Source organism: Coloeus monedula, assembly GCF_965178545.1.
Source record: "Coloeus monedula genome assembly, chromosome: 15".
NCBI classification, from domain to species: Eukaryota; Metazoa; Chordata; class Aves; order Passeriformes; family Corvidae; genus Coloeus; species Coloeus monedula.
Genome location: NC_138795.1, coordinates 14,571,726 through 14,598,007, shown reverse-complemented (window position 1 = coordinate 14,598,007; position 26,282 = coordinate 14,571,726). Strand labels below are relative to the sequence as shown.

At 38.9% G+C, this 26,282-nt stretch overlaps 1 protein-coding gene across 6 annotated transcripts in view; it reads right to left on the bottom strand.

The window, feature by feature from the left end:
• TENM2 (teneurin transmembrane protein 2) overlaps positions 1 to 26,282 on the bottom strand; it is a gene marked incomplete at both ends in the record, with an annotated part of 482,831 nt that overhangs the window by 80,973 nt on the left and 375,576 nt on the right. For all 6 annotated transcript variants that reach the window (XM_082291373.1, XM_082291374.1, XM_082291375.1 and 3 more), the window contains 3 exons: positions 607 to 801; positions 19,548 to 19,649; positions 22,437 to 22,632. In XM_082291373.1, coding sequence (XP_082147499.1) covers positions 607 to 801; positions 19,548 to 19,649; positions 22,437 to 22,632 — 493 coding nt within the window. The remainder of the gene's footprint in view (positions 1 to 606; positions 802 to 19,547; positions 19,650 to 22,436; positions 22,633 to 26,282) is intronic.

Here is a 26,282-nt window from a genome sequence, read left to right as displayed (position 1 = left end):
TAAAAAATTTCTTCATTCTACATACTCAAGAAATTGGACACTTTTCAACCTGAAAAGCTTTTCTGCATTTAAAGGACAGTTATTGTTCATGTGTGCCATCTACCTTTCCTTAATCCCATATGATTGCAGCCAACAGGAGTAATTTGCCCCACATTAAGTCTGTAACCAACATGGATATCTAAGTCATTCAAATATTTTTCATCAGCTTCTGTCTTAATAGTGATTGATATGTGCTTTGTGTGAAGTTGAAGCTATACAATTTTGTCTACTACTGCTCCTTTTTCCTCTGCATTTCACATCTAAATTGTTCGGTAAACATAATCCGTAAGATTTTTCTTCGCTCTTCAGCAAAGGAATTATTCAGGTTTACTTGTGGCAGACACACTTAATACTGCAAAGCAATGTATACAGAAGGCCAGAAGTTCTGTCTGGACTCTGATAGATCAGTAAAATTGTGATGGACTATATTTTTACCCTCTTTTAAAATAATCTGCTACAGCAGTTTTATGCTTAGATTTTTATTCTGTTCTTTCCTTTTTTTCCTACCCATTAAATAACCCCCAAACCCAGAAAGCAAACTCACAACACAGAAAAGAAATATCCTACCTTCCTCACAGTTTTCTCCTTTATAGCCCACAGAACAGACACAGTTCCCTTCGATGCAGGAACCATGACCTCCACATGAGGGGTCAATGCACTGGCTGATGGGTACGTCACATTCTGGACCTTTCCAGCCACTGTAGCACAAGCAGGTGCCCTTGGAGTACTGACCATTGCCACTGCACAGAACCGGGCAGGCAGCTGGAAAATGGAAGGAAAGAAAAACAGCACACAGGGTCATGCATGTAGTTGTGTAAAAGGGCACCAAAAATCCACTATCAAACACTTATACTCAAATACATTCATGTACTGGGAAAAAAAAATCTGAGATAATTCGTAGTGGTTGAGTTCTTCATTTCCCAAAGAAATAATTTGATTGCTATTTAATAAAGCACATATGTGTTGGGCATTCTGAGAATACAGCTCCTATGCTTTATGGAATACTGATAATGCTTGGTATAACTGATGCTAACGGATTTGAGTCTGACATTACTCTGCTTTGTTTCTCTAGGTAACATCCGATTTTCACAGATGGAACACAAAACGTTCAGTTCCCACAACAGCTTATTATATGGCATCTTTCTTCTACCATAACACTTCTTTAATGTAATGTCCCCAAACTTTTTTAGACCCTTTGGTTTTCAGTGTAAGAATCTTGAACACAAGAATGACACAAGCTTTCAGATACTACAAATGTACCTTGCCACCACTGTCCCTGCTGAACCCTGTTTCCCTGAATCCCAGTGACAGCTTTTACCCTGTGTGTATTGGCAAGAAAGCGTCATTAACCCTTACCCCTCACCATTGTATTATTCAAGGGGGTAAGACACATTCTGAGCAAATATTCATTTATGCAAATTAAGTGAAGCCTATGAATAATAAAAGTAGTCAGTAGGTCTTGGGTGCCAGGAATCAGATGTTGTACATATGCAGAGCAACGGAAAGAAACAAGTAGTTTATTAAAACCCAGGTGCATATAAATGTTTCACTAAGTCATATTCACTCCTGTGTGCTCACGTCTCCCTTGGGAACATGGCAATCTGTGAACTTTCATGCCTGTCAAAGACTGGATGTGTGGTCACCAGCCAGAGAAATGGAGAAAATAACATAGAAATAACAGAAAATGGGAGTAATGAAGTGAGTCTTAGAGAATACCTTGGAATCCTTTTGTGCTCTTCTCTCTGATGCAGTTTGATAAAGACAGAAAAGTATTTCCCTGTCTTTTCTCTCTTCAAAGTAATTAGAAATGAACACCCAGTTTTACAGTGCCAAAAATATACTCAAAAGCTACTATTAATCATTAAAAGGTCCTAATGTCTTCTATTATCCCTTTAACCCGAATGATCAAGAAAAACCCAAGTAATTGATTTCCTACAAAGAAATGTGCAATGGTCCAGTTATCCAGCTTCTCCACTGTCCAGTCCTGCAATGCTTATTAATCTTAGCTGTCCCATTGATCTCCTGCAAAAACACACTTCAGGATAGATTTTCTTATGAATTTTCTTATTTGAGATGGGAAAAAATTGATCCGAAAAAATAAAAAATCAAATTTCCAACCTGAAATGTTAGCTAAAATTTAGAGTGCTGAGAATTACTTCAATTAAGACTACAGATTCATGGGCCACGTGTCATATAATATGCATAATATTTTTTGGCCTATTTTTCTTCTACAGTAGAACAGTATCAAAGTTGGCATGCTGAAGTTTGGGGTTTGCTACTGCTCCTGTGTCATAGATCCATATTATCCATCCTTTGGTAACAAGAGGACTTCATTCTACTGCATTCCTGGTATTCTCTCTTACTCTAAGTTTTGTCCAGTTGCTTTCTTATGGACTGCAAAAATGAACCGAAATTTGAGTAAAATATAATTTCCATCAGCAACATTTTCATTTCAGATGTGGTATATCTTCACAAGTGCTTTACTGAGTTCAGTGAAAAAGGTTACGCTAAATTTCTACTGGTTTTGCTTTCAGCAGCTGGTTTCAGAACTAAGCTCACTGAGCCAGCTGTATTGAAATAGCACACAGACAAACTGTCCCCACACTGCACTCTAGGACAGCCTATCTGACATCTTTTTGCACCTCACCATCAAACAGCTTTCCCTGAAGTACCACACGCTGAACTAACAGCAGTGTGAATGCTCTGTGACTGTTCTTTCTGCCTGCACATTCTACTGTGGAGCCTGGCTCAGCTCCCAGCATGGCCTTTCCCTGCCCGGGTGTGCAGCTACTGCTCCTGCAAGTCACCAGGTGTGCCAGAAAGAAAGGGATCAACCTGGCACCACTTCCACTTTTTAGCTATGAAGACGTGGGGGCACAATTCCTTTGTCCACAACTCTCCATTTCACTGCAGTTTAAAAGCTTATTTTGGGCTGACACTGATACATTTTCTCACATCAGCATAAGAAAGGTAGTAATTTCTGTCCTGCTCTCTTTATTTGCCACAGTGTTGAGGATATTGGGCAGGTGATCAGAAGGCAGCCTGTCCTGAAGACCTGGAGTGATCACGAGTGGCAAGTTTCTTGGTGTCATCTTGCACACTCTGAAACATTGACCAGACCCTGGCCCTTTATTTGGAACTCACTTTAACACAAAAATCTCTCTCTCTAGGACAAGGCAACCCTCAGCTCTGGTGTGTGGTGGTGAAGCCTGCAGTCTCTTTGGTCAAGTCCACTACAGAAGGAAGGAATAAAGGAATATTGCTCGATGCAAATTCTCTACACACTTCCATGCCCCTGCAGAGACTCAAAGTTGTCATTACTGATGGTTTCTCAGTGTGGATTCCCCAGCTGCACCGGGACACACTTGATTCTGCCCACCCCACTCGTCATCATGTTGTGACAAAGCTGCATGGAATAACAGGTCCCAGGAAGGCTAGATGAATCCGTGGGCATTAGACAGTTTCTTTGGACAAACTGCATTTGTTCAAGTAGTTATAACGACAAAAACTTGAAGCTGACTTGCAAGCTGGATATGAGTGAGGAACAGCTCTTTTTGTTTTGTTGCTTTGCAGATCAACGTGCCACTCAACTCCTGAAAGGATTTCTGTTCTGCAAACCTCTCCTCTGGAGTGAAAACTCAAATAGAGACAATAACTCTATTTAAACAGCACTCTCCCTTGAAAGAGGGACTGAGCAGAAATAAACCCATTACTAAAATAAATAAAAAGAGAAAACCAAACCAACAAAAGCCTCCAAGACACTTAACTGTGACCTCTCTAGACCCAGGCAGAGTGGTCTGGACCCATAATTCTGTGCCAGACACCTGCTGTAAGATCACTTCTTTGCTTGCTTTGCCCCTAAGTCTCATTAAGCAATGGGTAACTGCAGTCCAGCTAAAGGTGATGTGTATCTGCTATTTGGAATTTTCTTTGAGTAAGCCATTCTTAGCTCCTACTTTTGACCTGGATTTCAGGGTTCAGCTTCTGGGATACCAGAGCCTGGCATGGCAGAAGAAAGGTTACTGGATGGTGGTGGGTTTTGGGCTAAAGAGCTCCCACAGCAGTTTTGTAGTGCTCCCTGACTCTGCTATGGTGCTTCAGGAATTTAAGAAAAGCTGAAAGCCATGTCACAGCTTTTCATTCCTCTCTTCATGTTTCTATCAGGTCAGAGGTCTTCCTATGGTTCACAAATCTATTCAGTCCTTGTGAAGTATGTCTAGAAGTTGAACAGCAATCTGCCTTCAGGGGTTTGCCAGGGCAGTCACGATGCCAGTGACACCAGAACTGACTTTGGACAAACAAGAGAATCTGTCACTTAACCTTAGGGATGAAGGGGATATAGTTAAGATTAAGACACTTGCAATTTAAAGCCACAGTTTAATCTACAACCCTCTGCTGGAGTTATTCTACAAGCTACGTAATAGGAATATCACTTTGAGAACAAGAAAAATGTCAGAGATTCTGGGTCAGATTTTAGCATTTCCAAGACTGCCATCTCACTATGATTGCAGGAGAAACATGTAAGCAAGAATGCAGGAAGGTGCAGGTTATTATAAGAAGCTGGCTTGTCATTGCTGCAAGGAATAGTTCTTCATGACTATTTATGCTATTATAGTCTGTTCTGCCTGAGGAAGAGAGAGAATCAAGATGCTTTTCTACAGAGGACAGGAGCAGGTAGCCTTAGAAAGAGTTCTGCCATGCCTATCTGCTAGATCATATAGCTGCAGAATGAGACCCAAACCAGTTCACCCTCATTTTACATCCTGGCATCTTCAGCTGATGTGCAAACTCCTCAAGTGTCTTCTGGAGTTCTTATTATCTAGGACTGCTTGTGTTTCCTCATGTGAAGTGGACGGCCCCTGGTCCAGGACAGAACTGATTGCTCAAAGTCTATTGAAGCAACAAAGGCAGGCAGTTTATGTAATGGAACAAACAAGTTCCATCTCATTTCTTTGGAGAGATTGATTGCATATCTCACACCAGCACTGCAAAAAAGGGGACAGAGGTCTTCAGGAGCAGTTACAGCAACACTCAAGCAACTTAGGCCCAAGGGTATATAACGTGAGTGAAGACTGGATAAGCACAACAGCTGTTAACCCCAAATGTTTCTTTCGGTATGGGATTATGCCCTTCACTGTTACTTGAACAAAATCAGACTAAGTTTTTAACATGGGGCTCAGCTGATGAACAGACACTACAGACCTCTGAGTCCTGTGGGCTGCACACATTTGAGAACATTAATTGAGCAGGGAAAACAAGCCAAACATCCCTCTAAAATTTCTCTTTCTAGAGGTTATTTTGGACTAACGTTCATATTCCCTGATGCATGAGTAAAGGTGATTTGGTAACAACACATTGATGAGGAGAGGAGATGGCAAGGGATAATGCCCAAAAGGTCTGGCATCAAAAGCCACCACTTTGTCCAGTGACAGCCCATGGGTATCCCAGCTGCTGTCTGTGTACACACTCCTTGCACCCCCCTTCCAGTGTTCACACACACATACTCACCAGAGCAGTTCTTCTAGAGCATGGCAAGAAACCAGCAAAGGATATCTGAGGAGACAAACTCTTGGAGGCTGTTGAAGAACTTGCATTAGTTACACAGCTGCTGAGTTGAGAGGCCTTCACCTGCTACTTGAAGCTCCAAACAGGATGAGAAGGCAGAGTTCTGGCTTGGTTTCTCTTGCTGTAGAGCAAACATTACCCTGGTGCAGAGAGAGTCCTGTACCACTAGGATCTAGGCTGTCAGTTCGCTACTGCAGACTTTTTTCGGTTCCTCCTCATGAAACAGACAAATTGGTATACTTCTCTTCAAAGTTATTTGAGTCTCTGGGCACAAATATATGCAGACTGGAAAGGTTTTTGAATTTGTACCTACAGTGCTTCCCTGTCCTGCACCAGGTCACAAGCAATGCCCTTATATTACTCTTATTTTGCAAGCAGCTCAGCTTTACATTCAAATGTAAATTTTCAAACATGGCAGAGGAAGAATATAATTTCTGGTGCCATCTAATTTTTTAATCTGTACCACAGAATTTTGTGGTGAGATGCCCATGACAAAACTGCGCCAAGGGGTGGTATTTGGGTAAGGGCCAGAATGGTTGTATCCATAATGCTTGCAAGCCCCAATCTTGTGTATAAACCACATTCTTCTTACCACAAGCTGGTGTGCAAAAAAGATGAGCTTGGCTGTCTGTTCACAATGTAAACAGGATGGAAAATCAGGACTTAGTGTTCAAGTGTGAGCTTGAGACTGAACTAAGAGAGCACTTGAAAATCAGCTACAGAGCCTGAATACTGCTGACTGTTCCATCAAACAATTTTAACAAAATTAATCAACAAGTTAAAACTCATGGAAGAACATTCTGTGATTGATCATAGAATTATACAAATTCACAGAATGAAAATCTACAAAGGCTACTGAACACAAAGAGGCTTCATCTATTGTAGGAAGTCCTAGCACACATTATCTCTGGAACCAGTAGAATTTTATGGAAAAGCAACAAAGACAAGTAAAATCTTTACTCTCCCCCAACTATCTGCTGTACGCCACCATCATAGCTGAAATCCTGGGTGAAATGGAATTTTGGTCTCAACCATTACAGCTTTACTTCCCTCTAAACAAACACACATATTCCGGGAAAAAACCAACAAAACATTCTGAAGAGACACTATTTATACTCCTATGTAAGATATGTTCAGCCCTTGTTGAACAGTACAGAATTTTGCCACACCTAAGAAAAATATTTATTTTTATCTGTAGGTGCTCCTGTTTAGGAGAAAGAAGTGAATTTCAGTCACAAAAATTCACTGAACTGACTGGGCAGTCTTGCTATGCTCTTTGGACACGGAGTTGCACAAATTCCTAGTTATATATAGAACTGAAATGCACAATTGCATAATGAAACTAAAGTTGTTCTTTTTTTCACTGATCACCAGGAACTGAAGACAGATGTAGGTCAAACTTCTTAGCATTGAGCCCTACCAGTGACCCTTCTGGGTGCAGTTCCTCTAGGGGATAATCAATTCAGACTCCATAATACCTCACACTTGGACTTCCTTTTAGCAGAGATTAAGCTGCTACTGCTGAGAGATTATGCACAATTTTGCCAATATATAAAGAAGATGGATCCCAGTTTTTGGCAGTCTAATCTGAAGCCCATAAATGCACTCGAGGTCAGCTCCAGACTGGAGTAGAAATAGATGAAAGATCCAAGACAAATGTTGTGTATAACTGCCTGGTTCCTAACCTGATAGATGAGAGTAAAGTCGCACTGTACTTGTATTTTTCTCTTTTTGGTCTTTATGTTGGTGATGCATATGCAGCATTTAGATTACACATGTTAATTTCCCTTCAGTGGACAAATTAAATTAATAAGTAAGCAGGTGAAGAAGATGTGTTTTACTGATGCTAGAGTTAAATCCGACAACTGTCTACCAAAGCCCCAAATAATTTTAGATTCACTGCAAAAGCTACAATCAAGTTCCTGTTCTCCTAAAATGAAATATGTGAGCAATATTTATATGTGAACAATCTTAATCTAAATGGCTTAAAATGCACAAAATCACTATACCCAAAGGAATCGAAAGCATTTGCATTTTAGAAAATCAGCCCAGTTATTAAAGAAATTAATTGCTGTCAACTTGATTCAAAATGCTAACTTTAGACTTTACATTACTATTATAAACAAAAAAGTACTGAGACATCCCTTATTTTATTACGCATCCCTTATTACACCAAATATTTGCCCTTAATTAGCATATCCCTTTTTGCACCAAGTATTTGCCCACAAGACATTTCTAAAAATTAGAAGACATATAAATCTACTTAGTTGTAGTCTGAAAATACAATGGTTTTGTTTGACAACACTTTCTTTCATATTTTCTGTTTAAACCTATTTTAATCAGTTGGCTGCACATTTCACCCCTTGTCTGCAAACCTATTAGCTTTTACTGAAGTTCATTTGTGGATATGAAAATCTGAAATAACTTCTAAGACCACTTCATGGTTTATGTTGTTTCTCTTTTACTAGTTACACTATTTTGATACTACTTTCCTTCTGAAAAGCTGCTCCACTCCTAGGAAAATTAGGCCCAAGAAAATCATTCTGGAATGGGAGATTGAAAGAATCCAAGACTGTTTTCTCTCACCTGCTCTTTGTGCCTCACAAACATGCTATTTGCATGGTCAGGAAGAATGGTGTTTGACTGGTCTGACAGCTCTTCAGAGATCACTAATTTCACTAACTTCCATCAGGCTGATGGAAGTTCTTAAGAACAAGTTCTAAGTGACAATTAGAAAGATCTACATCTTTTAGGTTGCTCTAAGAGCTCATGCTCTTCCAAGCAGAAGTCATCTTCTAGAAATGCACCCAGAAGCAGGAGAATGAACAACTGTGAAAAACTGTCACTGACATGGGGTGGTTTAGTAGTTACTTCATGAAACTGTTTGCTTTGACTACAGAACATAGAACTAATTTAAATGGTTTAAGAGTAGTGCTACTCTGCCCTGGCAGGCATCAGGTCAGCATTAAGAGGGAATGTCCCTCACGGCAGTCAAGCTCTGCTCTCCCTACCTCAGGTGCCCAACCCCAGCATCACCAAGCTCCCAAGTTCTGCCAAACTGCACATTAGCAAGTGAGGAAGAAATCCACAGAAGAATTTCCAGAAGGACAAAAAACCTATCAGGTGTGTCAAATCTCTGACATTCAGAAACCATTTGGGGAAAGCAGCACACGCTGACTTAAGCACTAAAGTATGGATGCTTTAATTAATCCGGGGTGAATTTAATTGCTTTAGTTAAGTGGAAATCGGGTTAAAAATGATGCAGAGCATGCTGGGGTGTGTTAAAAACATGACATATGAGTTGGATGAATCGATAAATTAAAACTGCACAGATGTTTTAATTAAACCCAGGAAACTTAACGAAGATCACTAGAGACTTTTAAGCCTATGATTAATTCAAGTCATTTAAAATACCTGTAGAGATATGGGGTTGCCTCCATTTTGGAAGTTACAGAAGTTCTCAATCGATAAGTACTTAAGCTGTTCTACAAAAAAAATGGCATGATTTTTATAGAAGTGACTGGACAGCATTAACTGCACAATTAATATTTACATTCTTCTGAACACTCAGCAAACTTTTGCTTTGGCCAAATTTATCACAAAGGTCATATTTTTTCTCACACCTTCAGTGTGAGCCTATCTGTCAGAGAAAACACTTGCTGTTCCCTCCTCTACCATTGTACAAAGTATCTATTTCCATTAGATAATTGCTCTGCTTAACAACTGCTACAAAAAATCTATGTATGGAATACAAACAGCTCTTCCCATACTAGCACCAATTTCCAGAAACAAAGCAATTTTTTAAAATGATCTTTTTGAGGTTGCTCACTTGGCACAAATAAATTTTGCTTGATTATTTAACCCCTATAATATTTTCAACAACAATACCAATGCAGTCCATAAGAACAGGGAAATCAAAACTAAGCCAATATCAAACACTTTGGAACTATTTTAATGGTGGACTGAAAGGACTGAAGCCCTATTACTGCTTTTGTGAAGATGAGCTTAGACAATCTCACTAACCACCAACAAAGATTTTAGATACTAAGATATTGGAGTGCTTCAGGGGGAGAGAAAGACACCACTGTACTGTCTCACTGGAGAAGTCACAGCTGCACATAAAAAAAAGAATTCCAAGTGGCATAAAACAAACTACAAATTGGAGACAGAGACAAAAGAGGATATTTGAGTGCACTGACACTTGATAAATCAGCTAGCTGTGCCAGGAGTCAAATGTCTTGAGGACTTTGTCCTGTCAGTACATTCTGGATTCAACTGTTGGTCAGCCTGGTTGTTTCTTTCTCCACCATTGCAGAAGCTGTGCCACTGTCACTGCTTGTGCTAAAGGGAGACTGCAGTTCTCCACAAAATACATGAACATGATTTGCAGCCAATCCAGTGCAGGTCCTCCCTCTCTGCTACATCGTTTAAGAGCAGCACAGTTCAAACTCTTCACATGCATCAGTGCATTCAAGGGAATGGAAGTTCCCTTGCTCTGGTTCTGATTTACCACTGAAGAATGAGACTGATCAGTTTGCCACTTATTTTATGCCTTTGAAAAAAAAGGAAAAAACCCAAACCAACCAAACCAACTCTTTTTCTGTTAATAACACAGAATCAGAGCTGTGAAATTCCTGCTTTAGATATAAGCAGTGAAATCGATACAAGACCATGCAGAGAAACAAGTTTTACTTCCTACCAACAGATGGAAACCAACAGATGTTGAAATCAGCTACTGTCATAGACAAGCATGTAGATCTTCATTCGTATGTTTTGATAACTTCATCACTAGGAAAACTGCGGAGGAAGGGAAAACTAAACTATTTCAGAGGTTTCAGTTGCTATCCCAGTGGAAAGAGTCAGTGAGGAATCAAAGAGATGATGCTTCAAGCTCACAAAAAGCAGCAGTAAGGACAAACATCAAATACCAGAAATTTCCTTCCAAACATATGTGTTGTGATCCATAACAGAGAAGCACTAACAGCACGAAGTCACTTATGCTTCTAGAAGAAGGAACAAAAAAGTGAAATGTTTCTTCAAATATTTTGGTAAGTTTTACACCATTCCCAGTGAATGCTGTAAAAACTATTGCTTCTCTGGTAATGGCTTAGCTCTGGCTAAACAGCAGTGCAGTAGATGCAGGACTGCACCCACAGGCTGCAGAGCTCAGGGTATTTAAAACACAGGCTGGTTTGGTCTCATTTTAGTTACTATTATTTGCCTTGTTAAATTTACCAGAAAAGTTAAATCATAACATGTTTAACTGCGCACTTCCACATTAACTGCAGATATTTAAACAGTTTTCTACATTTGAATTAGAGATTTTTTTTGTTTGTTTGAGAAAGTGAAAGGGGATGACAGTTAACTGAATTTAATCTCACTGAAATAGGGACTAAATATAGAAAAATATCTAAATTACAGGTTCAAATCCAGATATAGTGTAGGTGTGAAAAAAGTCATGCATGCTGAAATCTGAAGCTGTGATTCAGGGCTGTTTCTGTTAATCAGGGATGGCAAATGTCTAAGGATGTCTTACAACTGCTGTATTTCTATAATGTGATTTACAATACTACTTAATCATAGTTGCTTCAGTGACATTTACCAGCATCACAAGGACTCCAAGATGATCCCAACACAACTGCAAATATGAACTCTCAGAACTTAATGAAATAAACAAACACCAGTACAATTCCACGGAGACAAAGCAAAGTAAAACCAAAATATAGATTGCAACACAATTAAATAAGCTAACTAATTAAACACAAAAACAAATTACAAAGCATACAGCACAGCAAGCACAACTCAGCTCAGCAGAGCAGAGCTGGAGCAGAGAAATTCTTGGCCACCAATGGAAGTATTATAAAGGAAAAAAAAATTGGCTTGCCAGAACTAAGCTGCACTATGATTTGTGTCCTGCATGTATTAATATGCATTTCCACTTCCTTTCTCCACTCAGAACCTTTTGAAATATTCTACTCATTGGAACCCCATTGAAACAGAAAATATTTGTGCAAATAGGTGTGTTTGTGCTGCACATGTATAAGAAGGGAAGAAAGACAGAGAAGCATCTGATAATACAGCAGTCTTTGAAGGCAGCTGTGAGAGATCAAATGAATGTACCCAGTTTTTATTAAGTATGAAAATATTATATAATGCTGTTGAAGAAAAATACATAAATAAGATTTTACTGTTTCCATGTGCTTTCCATCTTGGGCATAAGCAAAACAAATTTTCTTCTCCTACTAAGACAATAAAATTTGGTTCCAACTCAGCTACAGTACTGCCTGTGGCTCTCTTTGGTCTCTGAGTTTCTCCAGGCTGGGGTAGTGAATGATCACATCAAGATAGCTGAGTGTTTGCTGAAATCACAGACTTGTAACTCCTCACACGGCCACTTTTTACCTATCATGTTGTCCATCAGTGGCATTAGTGACTTCTGTCAATTATTTTCTTCTTCCTTCATTACTGAATTTCTCAGCGTTCCCCATTTCTTTTTTCTTAATCCTTTTAGTTTTGTCTAAAATTTTCTCCTACAGAATAAATCTGCCTTCTTAGCTGCACCACTTTCCTACAAGCTCTTTGGGAAAAGGAATCATACATAACTTCAAGTTCATAGGCTGCAGCATGAATTCAGAAACATATGAAAGGACAACGTATTTCACATGCACAAATTTGCCTGCATGTTTACTGGTGGTTTAATACAGAAAACATGCTAATAAATTGGTACTCTAGATGCAACTATCAGGTATATTTAATAACATTTAATACACATCTTTAAAAAACGTAAAGCATTTTTGTTGCCCTGTAGAGGCCCAACTATAACAAAAAGAAAGAAGGATGTGCTTCTAAACAACAGGAGAATCCCCACTTAAAATGATTCAGGACAAGATCTTTTGTAGATAAATTCTTTATAACCATAAATTTAATGCTGGAATCAGCAGAAACCGTAAAAACTTTAAGAACAATGAGAAGTTAATATTTTGCATGTTGAAACCTATATTCTTAAAGTCTCCTTTCTCAAGTATTCCCAGTGCTACAAGTAGCTCCTGAGTTTTATTTCAACTTTGGAAATATTCTCTTACGAAGAATGCAAAGGGTATGAGCACCAGTTCCAGCCTGGTGCAGAAAAGGGAGCAATCCAAGTGCTGCTAATCCTCCTGTTCAATCTACACCGTACTAGAGGGACAGGTACATATTCCTAAGCAGCAATGAAATGTCTGGATGTTAAATGACTTGTGTTGTAACAGACATTTAACAAGGCATCTGTTGTAGAATTCTGGAGTCCAGACCCTCCAGTCCCCTGTTCTTATTTCTAATCTCCAAGAGAATCCATGAGGATTGATAAGGGAAGCTGCAGACTAGATGTGATAGCCCCTATTGTCTGTGTGCTCCAAGCCCCTTCTGGAGCCATGACCACTAACAGTCTGAAAGAATTCTGCCTGTGACCCCTTCAGCCCTTGGCTCCTGTTTAAATTGCCAATTAGAAAGAGTTGCAGTGATGGATTTTGTGTTGGCTCTCCTTGTCTACCTGACACTGGATCAAAGCTGCTATCTCATTTCATGCAGGCAAGCTAGCAGCTGATAGACAGCAGTGGCTGTCAGTCATTGTCAAAATGGGTTACATGTCTATTTATTTATTCTGTAATTAATTTTAGGCAGAGTTAATGGCACAACCCCCTTTTTAGAGTGCAATGCAGTTCTACAAAACTAAGAAAAACGAGGGCAGGCAGGTGATCACTGCCCTGTACATAAAATCACTGGAAGGCAACTGAGGACACGACCAGTTTGCAAGAAATGAAAATAGCCTGCTAATAAAATATGAGACTGGGAAAACGAGAAGAAAATTTATAACAAAGGCATTTTAAGGTACTGCGTCAGAGAGGTGGGAACTGCTGGAGGGGAACACTGCCAAAGACAGCCCTGTTCAATATCAAAATGATGCTTCCACCCACTGTGAGAGAAGATTTGAGTGACAAGCCAGGGCTGTGCTGCTGCTGCAGCACACACATAAGTTGGCACACATACACACATAAACACGTAAGACCCAAAACCAAACCCACCCAGAAAGAGATTCAAAGGGAGAAGCTGAACATGCTGAATTCTGTCAACTGCAAGAAAGGATGTGAGATATGTGTGGGTAACAAGTCAGGAATGCAGCATTTCCAAAGAAAAGCACACTTTTTTTCTTCCTTCAAAAGTACAGTGTAAGATGAGACATGCTATGATTATGAACATCTAAAATGCTTACCAATAGTTATTCTTTGATTTATCATTTTTTCTCTATCTCACTTCTTCTCAGTCCTGCCCTGCATTCTTGCTCTATCAAAGTGGAAAATACCATCATTCTACCTTTCATTAAGGTTCATAATCTGGATTTTTTTTTTTTTTACTTGTTTTCCTGCCTCACATTCAGGCTTTGACAAAGTTCTACAGATGTTTTTCTGCATTCCATCTCTTGGTCAGAATTCTGCCCTGGCTTCCAGTAAATAAAATCTATATTAACTGAACACCTTTTTTTCTGCATTGATAAATTCAGTCTTCTTCAGTCATGTTTATGTGCAACAGTGCTTCAGTAATCATATTGTTGATTTATTAATCTAACCTTCAGCTGTGTGGCTCTTCTTTCCCAGTCTTGTTTCAGATCTTTTTTCTCATGGAACATGAGCTTCATGTTCTAACTTCATTTACAGACCCCCCTTCACCCTGCACTGCTCACTGCTTGAATTCTGACTTCAACCTTTCTAGGACTTAGGATGCTTTTGAAAGTCAAATTTTAGAACTGCTTTTTTTTTGAACTGTTTCCCATGCTCAGTCTCCCCTTTGAAGGCCCCATTTGCCCACCATTATCCACAAGTTGTTTTCTGCCCCATTACCCCTCTTTAAAACTGCCTTTACCACAGTGTTCCCCCAAGCTGACAACAGTCACACTGCTGGTGTGTTTACAACAGTGCATTATCACCATTTCCCCCCATATCTTCATATCTGTTAATCAGTTCCCATTCATTCCCGTTGAAGTTTTATTGAGGTGGTACATCCCTGGAGTCAGGTGCTGCTTTTATTTATTTGCTTTGCATGCAAAGGATTAACAGCAATAGACCAGCTTTAACTTAGATTATTGCTCAGGACAATATCTTAATAATGCCACAAACCTGGCATTTTTCCTACACTACTGTTCCTCTCCAGCTCTTTGCTCTGCAAACCCATCTGGTGATGGCATCATCATGTTTGATCCACCCTCCTTCACTTGTCTGATCTATAACCTGTTAGTGCAGACACTTGCAGGGAGTCACTTGAATAGTTCAAGATGTATTCCCCAGTTTGACTGTGCCATGGAAGGCCCAAAGTGCTCCTCAGTGCACCTCAGGTCCCATCTCTTCTGTGAGGCCATGGCCACATGCAGGACAGGCAAAGGAAAAAGGCTATTCACTACCCCCTCACCTTTCCCTTCAGAGTCCAGGGAGCTTCTGTCTGCTTCAGCTATTTCCAGCCCCTAAAATTTTGAGCCAAGTTATGAAGATGAACACTGTTTCCCTGACTCACATAGAGAGGAAATACATTCTCCTATACATAACCAGCGTGTGCTGGACTTCATTCATTCCTGTGGGCCATGTGCTCTACAGCAATGAACCAAGTACTGCATTATTCTGCAGGAGGCACCCCAAATTTTGTATTTTCCTCATTGCAATCACTCCCAGAACATTTTCTGCCACTGGGAGCATTCTGGACATGGCACAAAGACAGCAGTTTCAAGCACTGTATTCAATGGATGAAAAAACATTACTTTATGCACTGTTGTCCAAACAAGAAGCCTTTGAAAAGACTCAGAGCAAGATGAGTCTCAAGCAACTGAAATTAGAATAACAACTGAAAAAAAGCAAGAGTTGCTACTTCTAGCAATTATACCTTACTTACGTAATAATTGACAGCTTTTTACATTTTTTATACAGAGATTAATAGCCCACACATAACAAAGAATATGGCAGTGGTAGGAACTCTTAATGTGGTGCAAACAGCAAATCCATTAGAATAAATTCAAAGAGAGAGAGACTACACTTTACAGCTTAGTAACTATTTCAAACTAAATAGATGTTGCAAAAGAAATAAAAAGAAATTTTAAAAAACCTACCCTTCTTTTTATACTTATTAAAGTGGCGCCGTCCTTTGCCAGTAAGCCAAAAACAAACAGAATGAAAATAAAATAATGAAAAACCCACACAAGGAGAACAGGAAAAGAAATTGCGAATAACATAAATCTGAATAATTAGAGTTCTTAAAATCAGATTAAAAAGTCAACTGATCAAACATCGCACAAATTTCTGGTTTAAAAAAATCCAAAAGCCTTAATTTCATTTAGATTAAAATATTAAACATGTTTCTTATTACATTGCATAATTAACTGAAAGTATCTGCTAAATGGCAACTTCATGGCAGTTGACATAAGCTACTTGACTCCATTTTTGTCCTTCTTTCACAAATTGGACACCATCTCTTAGCAGGCTATGCTCATCATATCAATGTAGAAATCCCATGTGATGGTGCATTGTTCACCTTTTCAGATTAGCTAAAGATGCTTATGATGCAAATCCAAGTATTTTAAAATGCAAAACTAAAGGAGGCTCTGCTCACAGCTGCAAAACAGTTTTGACAGTGTCTTTGGAAGTGGTTTTGTTAAAGGAGTGGAAGAGTTGCATGCCCTTCAAATATCTTATGAGATGAAATGAAATTATAGCCAACTCTGAGTCACTTCTAGGAACTCAACTCATTGTAACACTGAACTCTATTCTCAAGTGGTGAAAGGCAGGACATGACGAAGGATGTCTGCTCACAGATTCACCACAGACCTGGAAAATCCAGACTATGATCAGACATAAACAGCAAGAGCTCTAAGCAAGAAGGACCTCTTGATATACTTCAGTGGTTTTATCATAGAGGTTACAGAAAAATAGAGATGAATAGAAAAAAGGTGACAACACACCAGAAAATGAGATAATCACAGCTGCATGTCTGATTCTTTAATTGATCCTTGGCCAGAGCATCACTTTTCACCAATAACTCCTACGCATAATTGTGGACAAGAGGTTACTCACACTGCAGTTCAATCCACAGCAAATCTTCCACTGGCTTTAACTGTACACACTTGCTTTATCAGGACACATCTCCACATGGAATTATCTTTTGATTATCAGATTTTCTTTGTATGCCATATCTTATCCACATGAGATCAAAATGTATCATTACCTTTTTTGTATGTTAGATGAAATTCTTAAACCTTAATAAGGTTAAACTCCAAAGGGAATCTTGCCTAAGCAAGAATGGAGTAAATCTGCAGATACTGAACACCTGATAATAAGCTATTTCCACAGAATGGTGAGAAAAACCCCACACAGTGTTTGGCAGGAGTGTTTGAGAGGGTGAAGTTTGTTCCATTTCAGTCTGGGTACGAAAGTGTGTTACAGCCTGTGGGTTGAGCCAAAAGTTCATCTTTTTCCAATAATTTTCATAGCTAATGGATCTGAAGTCAAATCTGTGCTGTCTCTCACAGCTTTCCTTCATTTTTATCTTTTAGAACCACATGGATGGAGGGGTCCCTGTGCACTGCCTACAAATGGCTTGTAGAGACTTCCCTGATGACTCTGCCTCTGATGGCCTCAACAGGGTACTTATGGTATAAAGGATTGTGTTTCCTATCAGACTTGGGGTTCACACAAAGGGAAGCTCTCAGACTGCTGCTACTGCATGGACCAAGTTCTAAAAGCCATCTGAGCAGCTTGTTCACATCTTCTCCACATTTCTCTATTTGAGTCTTGCCTCAAATTATTCTATGGCGGAGAAATGAGATATTGAAAGATGCATTGCTAGGGAAATAATAATTAAGAAAAAAATCAAATTGAAAAAAACATTATCCTTCCATACTTGTGACAGTTTAAACATAAATTTAACATTATGGTAGATGTACATTAAGCATGTGTCCATACACATAATATGCTGGAAAAGATGTCATTCTCTATCTTGTTTTTCTGTGGTTTACCATACACAGAATCCCAATTTTGATTTCTGTCTTCTGAAACTGCTCTCACATATGAAGAGCATTCAAGTAAGCAGAAAAATCTGTGGCTGTGAGAACAGGCATGACAGTGAAACAGGTGAGGCAAAGAGCCCTAACATCCAGCTCTCAGGGTAACGCTGTGCAGCTGTGCCTGCACAGAAACGTGAGTTCTGTCAACACACCCATGTTCTCATTTTGTGTAGTTTTTCAAGCTTCTTTGTTCTTTAGAAATACCATGATGTCTGACAAGAAAACAGTAGAAGAGTTGAAGGAAGCTTCCATTAAACCATTTCTGCTTTTGAGGGGAAGAGACAACACAGAAAGGACAAAGCAGGAAGCAGAGGGAATGCACTGAGGGGCAGGAGAAGCCTGACAGATACAGTTTGACAAGCACCCTATAAAAAAGCTATTTATCTGTCACAGCCTGAACAAAGTATTTTCTCAAACTAACACAGCATACAGTGTTACACAGAGGTTCAGTAGACAATGCAGGATTGCTCCACAACTCAAAATGTAAATGAGTTGATATAATGGCCATGTATGTGTGAAGGGTGGCAGTGAAGCACACAGTCACTGCATGCATACTTTCACAGGTTAACACCACAGAAATGCACAGAGCTGTCAGTCTGTATTTATAGCTCACATTATCACACCATTTACTTTGTCGAATACAGATATCTCCTCTCTGTATTTACCAGCTGTCTTAATTTCTCAGGTAACCAAACAACATGCACACCGTATTTGAAGTGTTCTGTAAAATGAGCAGGGTGAGCACTGAAATACCAGCCTTAGCTTTTCAAGGCCCTTGGGGTCTCTATTTTTTTTTTTTTTTTTTTAACTGGGGCAGCTTCAAGAGCCAAATGTGGAGGCAAAAACCAGAAATTACTCACTCCAGTACAACTGTAACAGCTACTCAAGGAGTATTTCATAGACACACGGATATTCTACTGCAGTGAGAGAGGTGGGGCACAATAAACTCTCCTCAATTCTGCATCAGGAGTCTAAGAAAAAATGAGCAAATTTCTAGGACCCTTCAAATTATTTCAAAAAGTTTTCAAACACCAGGCTTTCCCCCTTGGAATACTAACAACCCTGTGGAAAATAATTGTAAGCATGATATTGATAGTGTGCCTAAATCTCACACAAACTAAGAAGGAAGCAAATTGTGAAATATTCTGAGTGTGCTCATGAGCAGAGGGGAATACAACCAAGCCACTGAATTTAGATAATGTATCTGCTACTGGCTGTACAAACTAAAGAGGTCCTCCTTTATGAATCTTTTCCCTAAGACTGCTATCTGAAACTCTCAGAAAAACTTGATAAACACATACTGCCAATCCTTAGACGTCTCATTTAGATTTCTGCTTAATCCTTGATAGCAATGTATTTCCCAGTTTTAGTTGTTAAAATTTACAATTGACATTTCAGAAAATGTTTATTTTAAGATTTCATCAGGTCCTACCTATTTTTCTACAAAAGGCAAAGTTCCTTTGGTCAAAGAGTAATTTTATATGCAAGAAAGATGCTTTGTACTAGAAGTAAGGCTCAGGCAAGCCAGAATACATACTACATTCCATCAATGAAGACAATCAGTCTTTTCTTGCAGACCAGCTAATGGTTATCAGAAAGCATTGATAATTCATCCACTTTTCCAGAAAATAAATATTTTCTGCCATTTCTGTCTACTACCTTAGCCACAAAAAAAGCTGTAGCTATGCAAGCTCATTGGCAACATGGCAGAACTTCCTCTTGATCATACTGAACTTGAGATCTAAGGAAAAAAAAGCAAACTGTTCTATTTGAATCTAGCTCAGACCCATGCTAGCTAGCAGGCACCGTAGATCAATAGATCACAAACACACACTGTGGTTATTTGTAAATACAGGGAAAATGATACCTTTAGCACAATCTGCTCCATGAAATCCTGGAAAACAGTGGCAGACCCCTGATACACACTCGCCATTCCCATGGCAGTGACGTGGGCAGTCTTGCACTGAGTCTGAAATTAAAGCATCACAAGCACATTAACTGGTTGGTCCCTGTTAAGGCTACAGATTTTGGTTTAATTTTTCTCCATTTTAATTTGTCTTCAATACTTAGAAGAACAACCCCTAACAATATTAACACCACAAGGCTCAGGTGAAGCAGAAGGCACCAGGTTTCATGGCAGCACGAGTAAGTGTAGAGATCTAGTGACATACTAAAGTCACATATTAAGTTCTGGGCACTATTAGATCCCAAAGTCGTCTGATAGTGCTCAAATCCTCTGCTCCAAACATAGGCAGAACCTCTTAAGACCTCTACAGCCATGTTTGAGTTTATATTATGTAGCAAACACAACATTTCATCAGGAAAATCAACACTTTTGCAATGAGACTTTGTTCTTGCACAACCACTCGGCCATGGGAAACTGATTATCCCAAGGACTGTGTCTTCTTTTTCTTCTACAGCCATCTAAAGCCTCATTAATTAAGCTGACAAAAATATCTGCTGAACATGACAAAGAGGAGCTCTTTTGCTCTGGCAAATTTACTTGAGCCTTGAAAAAATGAAATAAAAAGGTGCAAGTGACTGTGCAAGAGGATGAAGAAGAGTTCTGTAAAAAGAGGACAAAGTTTAATATTAGAGTTTGAGTGACTGACTGAAATGTTGATGACTTCAATAACATGAAGAGACACATCAGCCTGATAACATTTCAGCTGTACCAAAATACTTATTTTCCACAATTTCTGTTATCATTTGGATAAAACATACACTACTTTGCATAATAACAACCTAAAATAAAATTTCATTTTTGAAATTAATTCTTAAAATGATTTTAATTTGAAAGCTGTTGGATTTCAGCAGAACATATTTTCAACACTGAATTATTGGAACAAAAATCTAATTGGAGTATTACTCCTCACTACCACTCCCTGTTGTTGTGGGACCTGTGGTTCCAAACTAAATGGTTCTGTCAGCCCCAGGCACCAAACCAAGCTGCTGTACAGCACAGAAAATAAAATCTGGATTTGGAACTCGCAGAACTACAGAGAGTATTTTTATTTGTCAAATTAAACTGCAAAGAAGAAAAGGATTCAAGTAGAACTTTAAATCTAATTTCACAGTTGCAGGACACCAAATAGAAAAAGTCTAAAGAAAATTTTCAAAGAGATGTCATTAGCTTTACCACTTGAAATGATTCATGCAAACAATGAAAAGAAAAATTGAAATGTAATGCTCAAAGATATCAATTCGTCTCATGAAGAAGCTTGTTTATAGATTTATTCATTATTTTGCTTCATGGCACACAAATGCATTTTCTGTGTATTCAAAACCATGGTAAATTTAGTATTGTCTGGGAGTTAACATAATTTCTGTTATTCTTCCTCCTCTTCCACACCAGAGAGACGTTCAGCTGTCTCAGAGCCTTTCATTATGAGGCATCTGATACAAGGTGTGTGTAGAACCACCTCTGAACCGGATAAAACACTATACTTTTCTCCAGATTTCATTTCAATTACTATCATTGCACTATCAAGCAGCCTACCTGGCTATTAGACCTTTGATGCTCTTGAAAGCTATAGCCTTGACCAGGCAACTTTTTTAAGGGCAGCTTATAATATTCTAAGGTTTTCTAAGCACAACAGGGGCACAGCAAGATAGAAGCACAAATGTTCTTGGTTTTAGAGAAGTGGAAAAAGCCTTCTAGAGGGAAATATGCAAATACATATATATATATATATATATATATATATATTTCAACATTCATAGAAAAGTATTTATTTATCATCTTAATTCAGGCTACCAGAAACAATTATGTTTGTGCTTAACGAAAGTATTGATTATCCACCTACACTCTTGCACCCTTTGGGACTTAAGCCAACAAACTGAATGTTATTCTAATGTAAAAGGAAAAAAACCCCCTAAGCTTCGTATTATTAATTAGGCAAGACTAGAAAATATCTCTGATTACTTTTCATCAAGTCTAAAACCTCACTCATACTTTTTACAATTTCTCTTTCCCTAAACTAACAGCAATTACAAATTTATACAACACAGTGCCATTTAACACTTCACCAGCCAGGACAGAATATCACATAGGACATCTCAGAATTTGTTATACCACTGTGAAAAGATGGTCAGCAAAGTTCATTAAGTGTTTCAAAGGTCAACAAATCCAATAAAGCTTGGAGAATTTAGACTCAGTTTGATTTTCAACTGAATGTAATCCTATTCTAAGAAAACTGCAGCTGGATTTTCTTCCACCATGTTGAGGAGATGACTCACTATAAGGTGAGTAGTAAGCTGTAAAACAACATACAGTTAATTAACTGACTCAATTAATCTCTAGGGTGGCTGCAAACAATTATCTCATTTGCAGGTATCAGTTTCTTGAGCTGTCTTTCCACCAAGATTAAACAGCTCTCCTGTTGGATACTATTCCACCTGGGTGTAAAGAAGCTTCTTCAGAGAAGCAAATAAAAAGTATCAAAATGACAGAGATAAGGGAGAGGACTATTAGCTGGGGAATGCTTCAAACCACACTGAACTTATCTGAGCCTTGTTTTCCAAAACTGAACTTGAGATCTATGAGAATGCTAAAATACTAAGAAAAAAATGAATGAATTAAAGTCACCACACCCCATTACTGACTCTTTGCCAGAGCAGTGTTGAGAAAAAAAATGCACAGCATAACATAAGGACAAACAGGCCAAATACTGAGGACTGCAGGAAAATATTACAGCTTTCGGTAAGAGAAGATATAAACAGAGAGGAAAAATGCCCAGCTTGTGGAAATACCTACCCAAAATGACTGTACTGAAGGAGACCACTTCTTTGTCCTTGCCATCGTTGTAAAAGGCCAGGTGCCACAAGCCCACATCCAAGTACTGAACAAACACGGCCTCGTTCTGAACCAGGGTCTGGATGCTCCGGCGCTCCCGTGGCGCCTCCACCACGCTCCACTTCTCCTTCCCGTCCAAACGTTCCATGAAATCATACTGCAGGTGAAAAAAAACAAACAAGGGGAAAAAAAAAAAGAGAGAACACAAACAAAACCCCAAACAAACAGACCTGAATACAGAATATTTCAGCTCAAAATATGACCCTCTATTTTCTCCTCTACCTTGTCATAAAATGGTATTTCTGGAAGAAATGTGAAACTAACATTTGCTAGTTGACCATGGAACATATAGAGATTCTGTGACTTTTATTCTTTCTTAAATAGTGACCTAGAATTATGCATCTTTCCTCTGCATAGATGATCATAAAATGTACAAATTGACAGGTTGTTTTTTGAGAAATAATTTGAAATCTACTATTTGACCCATTAATTTTAGGTTCCTACACAGCTTTCAGAGACCCAGGAGACCCAAACCCTTTTCTAAGCAATCACCTACAATAAATTCTTTTTGCAACAGGAATTGACATCTGAGATGTAACTCCAGACATATCATTGAATGGAAGCCCCCAGAATGTGAAACAGGAATAGCACAGACAGGAAATGCGTTCGTCTAATATAACTCATCACCAGATAAAAATACACTGCACAAGTTTTATGTCACAGAGTAAAAGTTGCTTACCTGAGGTTGTATGTGGAACAATCAGGGCAAGTGTGATACAAAACCCAGAGGTAGCATGGAAAGGAATAACACAAATAAGGGAATTGAACTTATACTAAGGAAAACTGAGAATTTCTGTTTGGATGGTTTCCAAGTAAGGTAGAACATTGCATTAATCTTTGGAAAAGGGATCAAAAAGAGCAAGTGATTATTTAGAGTATAAGAGCAATGGCACCATTAATGGCACGAAACTAAAAAAGAAAGAAAGAAATCTAAGATGAATGTCAGATAAGCTTCTTATCTATTAAGCTCAGTAAATAGCCTCCCAATGGAGATGCCACAATTAAACAGGACTGGAAGAAATATTGGTTAGTCTACAACAGGGAATAACTCTGCATAACAAAGCAGCTGGACTAGCTGTCCTAATAGGTTTTTTTTCTGTGTTTAATGTCTGTGATTCTGGAGCTTTCAAGCTCAACTGAGTAGATCTCATAGTCCCTATCTAAGGGAAGCCCGTAAGAAACAACAAAAACAATACATCTAATCTTTTGATAGCTGTATAACAAGTCCCCTATGAAAACACATCTTGTTTTAGACACATTTATCTGTGTAGGAGTAGATAGAGATAGATAGACATGTCTAAAGAAAGACGTATGTGTTCAATAAAATGCAGTAATAGTACGTGCTCACTTGCCAGTAGCTTCATTACATTTCCCTCCATTATCTCTAACACTTACAGGCTGTGCTGCAACAGCTATGAGAAAACATCCACCTTCCCTTGCTTTCAGTTTCAACAGAAAACTGTAATCTTGCCTCCTAAATAGAATAAACACCCAGAGAGGGCTGCCTTGCACACTGTATTCCACTCATTAACTGTGAGTCCTAGCAAATTATTCATGATATGCAGTTAAATAATGAAGCTTTTTCCTTCTAGTGGAAGAGACAGACAAATTTAACACTCTAGTGGCATCAAGGCTATCTAAAACTGGGGTATAAAACCTCACCTTTCTAGCTGAAAACTTCTTACCTACCAGCAATATAGAGCCCTGGTATGCTCAGCCTTACAACAAAGAGAAGTGTCTGGAAGAACTATTGCCTTCCTGGTAAACATGTGGAACTGACACTGACCTACAGCCACAAAGGAAACCCATGGCAGGGAGGAATTTGAGCCCAAATCTACTAATGCTGAGAGCCATCATCACAGTGTGTGCATTATCCATTCTATTATCCTATGCTTTCAAACGAGGGACAAAGCAAGAGAAGTGGAATAAAAAGTTTCACTCGCTATCAGATTGCCATCAACTTGAGCCAGTTTCCACATATGATGTTTATGGGGAAAGGTAAATTAGATAAATTAGTAAAATTCAGGCAAGCCATGCTGGAGATGTAGAGAATTCTGGCATGCCAGTAACTTTCAGCATATCTGAGGTACCAAACACACATATATCTATCTCTGAAATCAATGACATTTGGAAAGATTGCTAAAACCCACTGTCTAACAGTCAGAGGTTAAGGACAGACTCATCACCTCCTTGGGAAATGTTATTACTTGGGCAACATCTAGGGAAAAAGAAATTGTGCTCTTCAGAACGATTGTTCACAAAGGGTCAACTAAGGAAGTAGCAATAAAAGCTGACATTTCTCACTGGCAACACGCTGTTCGTCTCTGCTTGTGCTGGCAGGTTCCTCTGCCTCCCTCTGTTTGATGCTGATTCTACCTCATATAGTAGAGAAGGCTCAGCAGTTGGCCAGATCGAAGGGGAAGAGTTTTCAGCCTGAAACTGCTTGAAGTAGTTTCAGCTGCAGAATCTCTCTTCACGACGATGAGGTGTGACCTAGCGAGAGCAGGTCCCTTGGCACAACAATTTTAACTTTGGTACAGTTAAGACCGGTATTGCCCCTCTTTAATCAAACTATGACAAATAATTTAATGCTCAGGCAAAAGCAAAATGACTGAACCTGGATAACTCAGTGAATGCTGAAGTACCGGTGCAAAGAGATACAGAAAACAATACATTTTTATCCCTCTTTGGATTTCTCAGGACTGAAGGGAAAAAAAGAAGGAAGTTAATGTATCTGCTGGTGGTTCCCTGGGTGTATTAATCTTAATATGTGAGTAAGGACAAGGTATATGTGCCCCAAAATCAAAAATATCTGACTGAAGGGTCACCAAGATGACACTGTGAATTCATAAGCAGATAAGATTTCTTCACATGCTTGGCTGAATAACCATTTTGCTTTTCACAGCCCTGTTGATTTTCTGATTTACCATCCATGCATGATTAATTAATTTTACATAACGTTGTGCTGAAGATATCACTCTTGCTTTAAAGCTACTTATTGGCATATATGAATAGATTAGAGGACCCATCTAGGAAAAGGAGGAAAGTAATTTCATGATCATTAAAAAGCAACTGTGGAATTCTTAATCTAACACACACACACACACAACTGCTAAGGAAGAGGCCACTAAATCACATGAATTAGGGAACAGACATGTCAAACCAAACTAAGCCTCTGAAGTAATTTGGAAGTTTCATTGAGTTTTGGCTTTTTTGTTTTCTTTTTTTATGATCCTTTATATTTCACAGCTTCATACCAAAAGTCACATAAAAATGGCTAAAACTGCTCAGGAACAACATGCAGCAGAAATCCCAAATGACTACATCATCAGAGTTCAATTTTGCAGCAGGGAGTACTTGCTATGATTAAAGCTCAATATAAGCAAGTGACTTGCCAGCCTACATCGCTGAACAAATTCCAAATTCACTCTCTTGGTGAGCTTGTTTATTTTTACTACCCAGCATACTGAAATCCTACTGCTTACTTTTATTTACAAACCTAAAATCTCATGCTAAGTTCTTTCTGGGCAATTTATTTTTATAATTTCTCCATTCAGTGCTTTCTACCCTCTGATGCATTTTATTCATAGGCTAATAAGGACTTTCTTTTTCCAGTAACCGTGGGGAGTTAGCAAAACAGTTTGGGAACTTTACACCTACGGTTGTGACTCCAGCACTGCACAAGCCCATTCATCCAGCACAGACCCACTGAGCCCAGTCACACACAGAGGAAGGGAACCCCTTGTG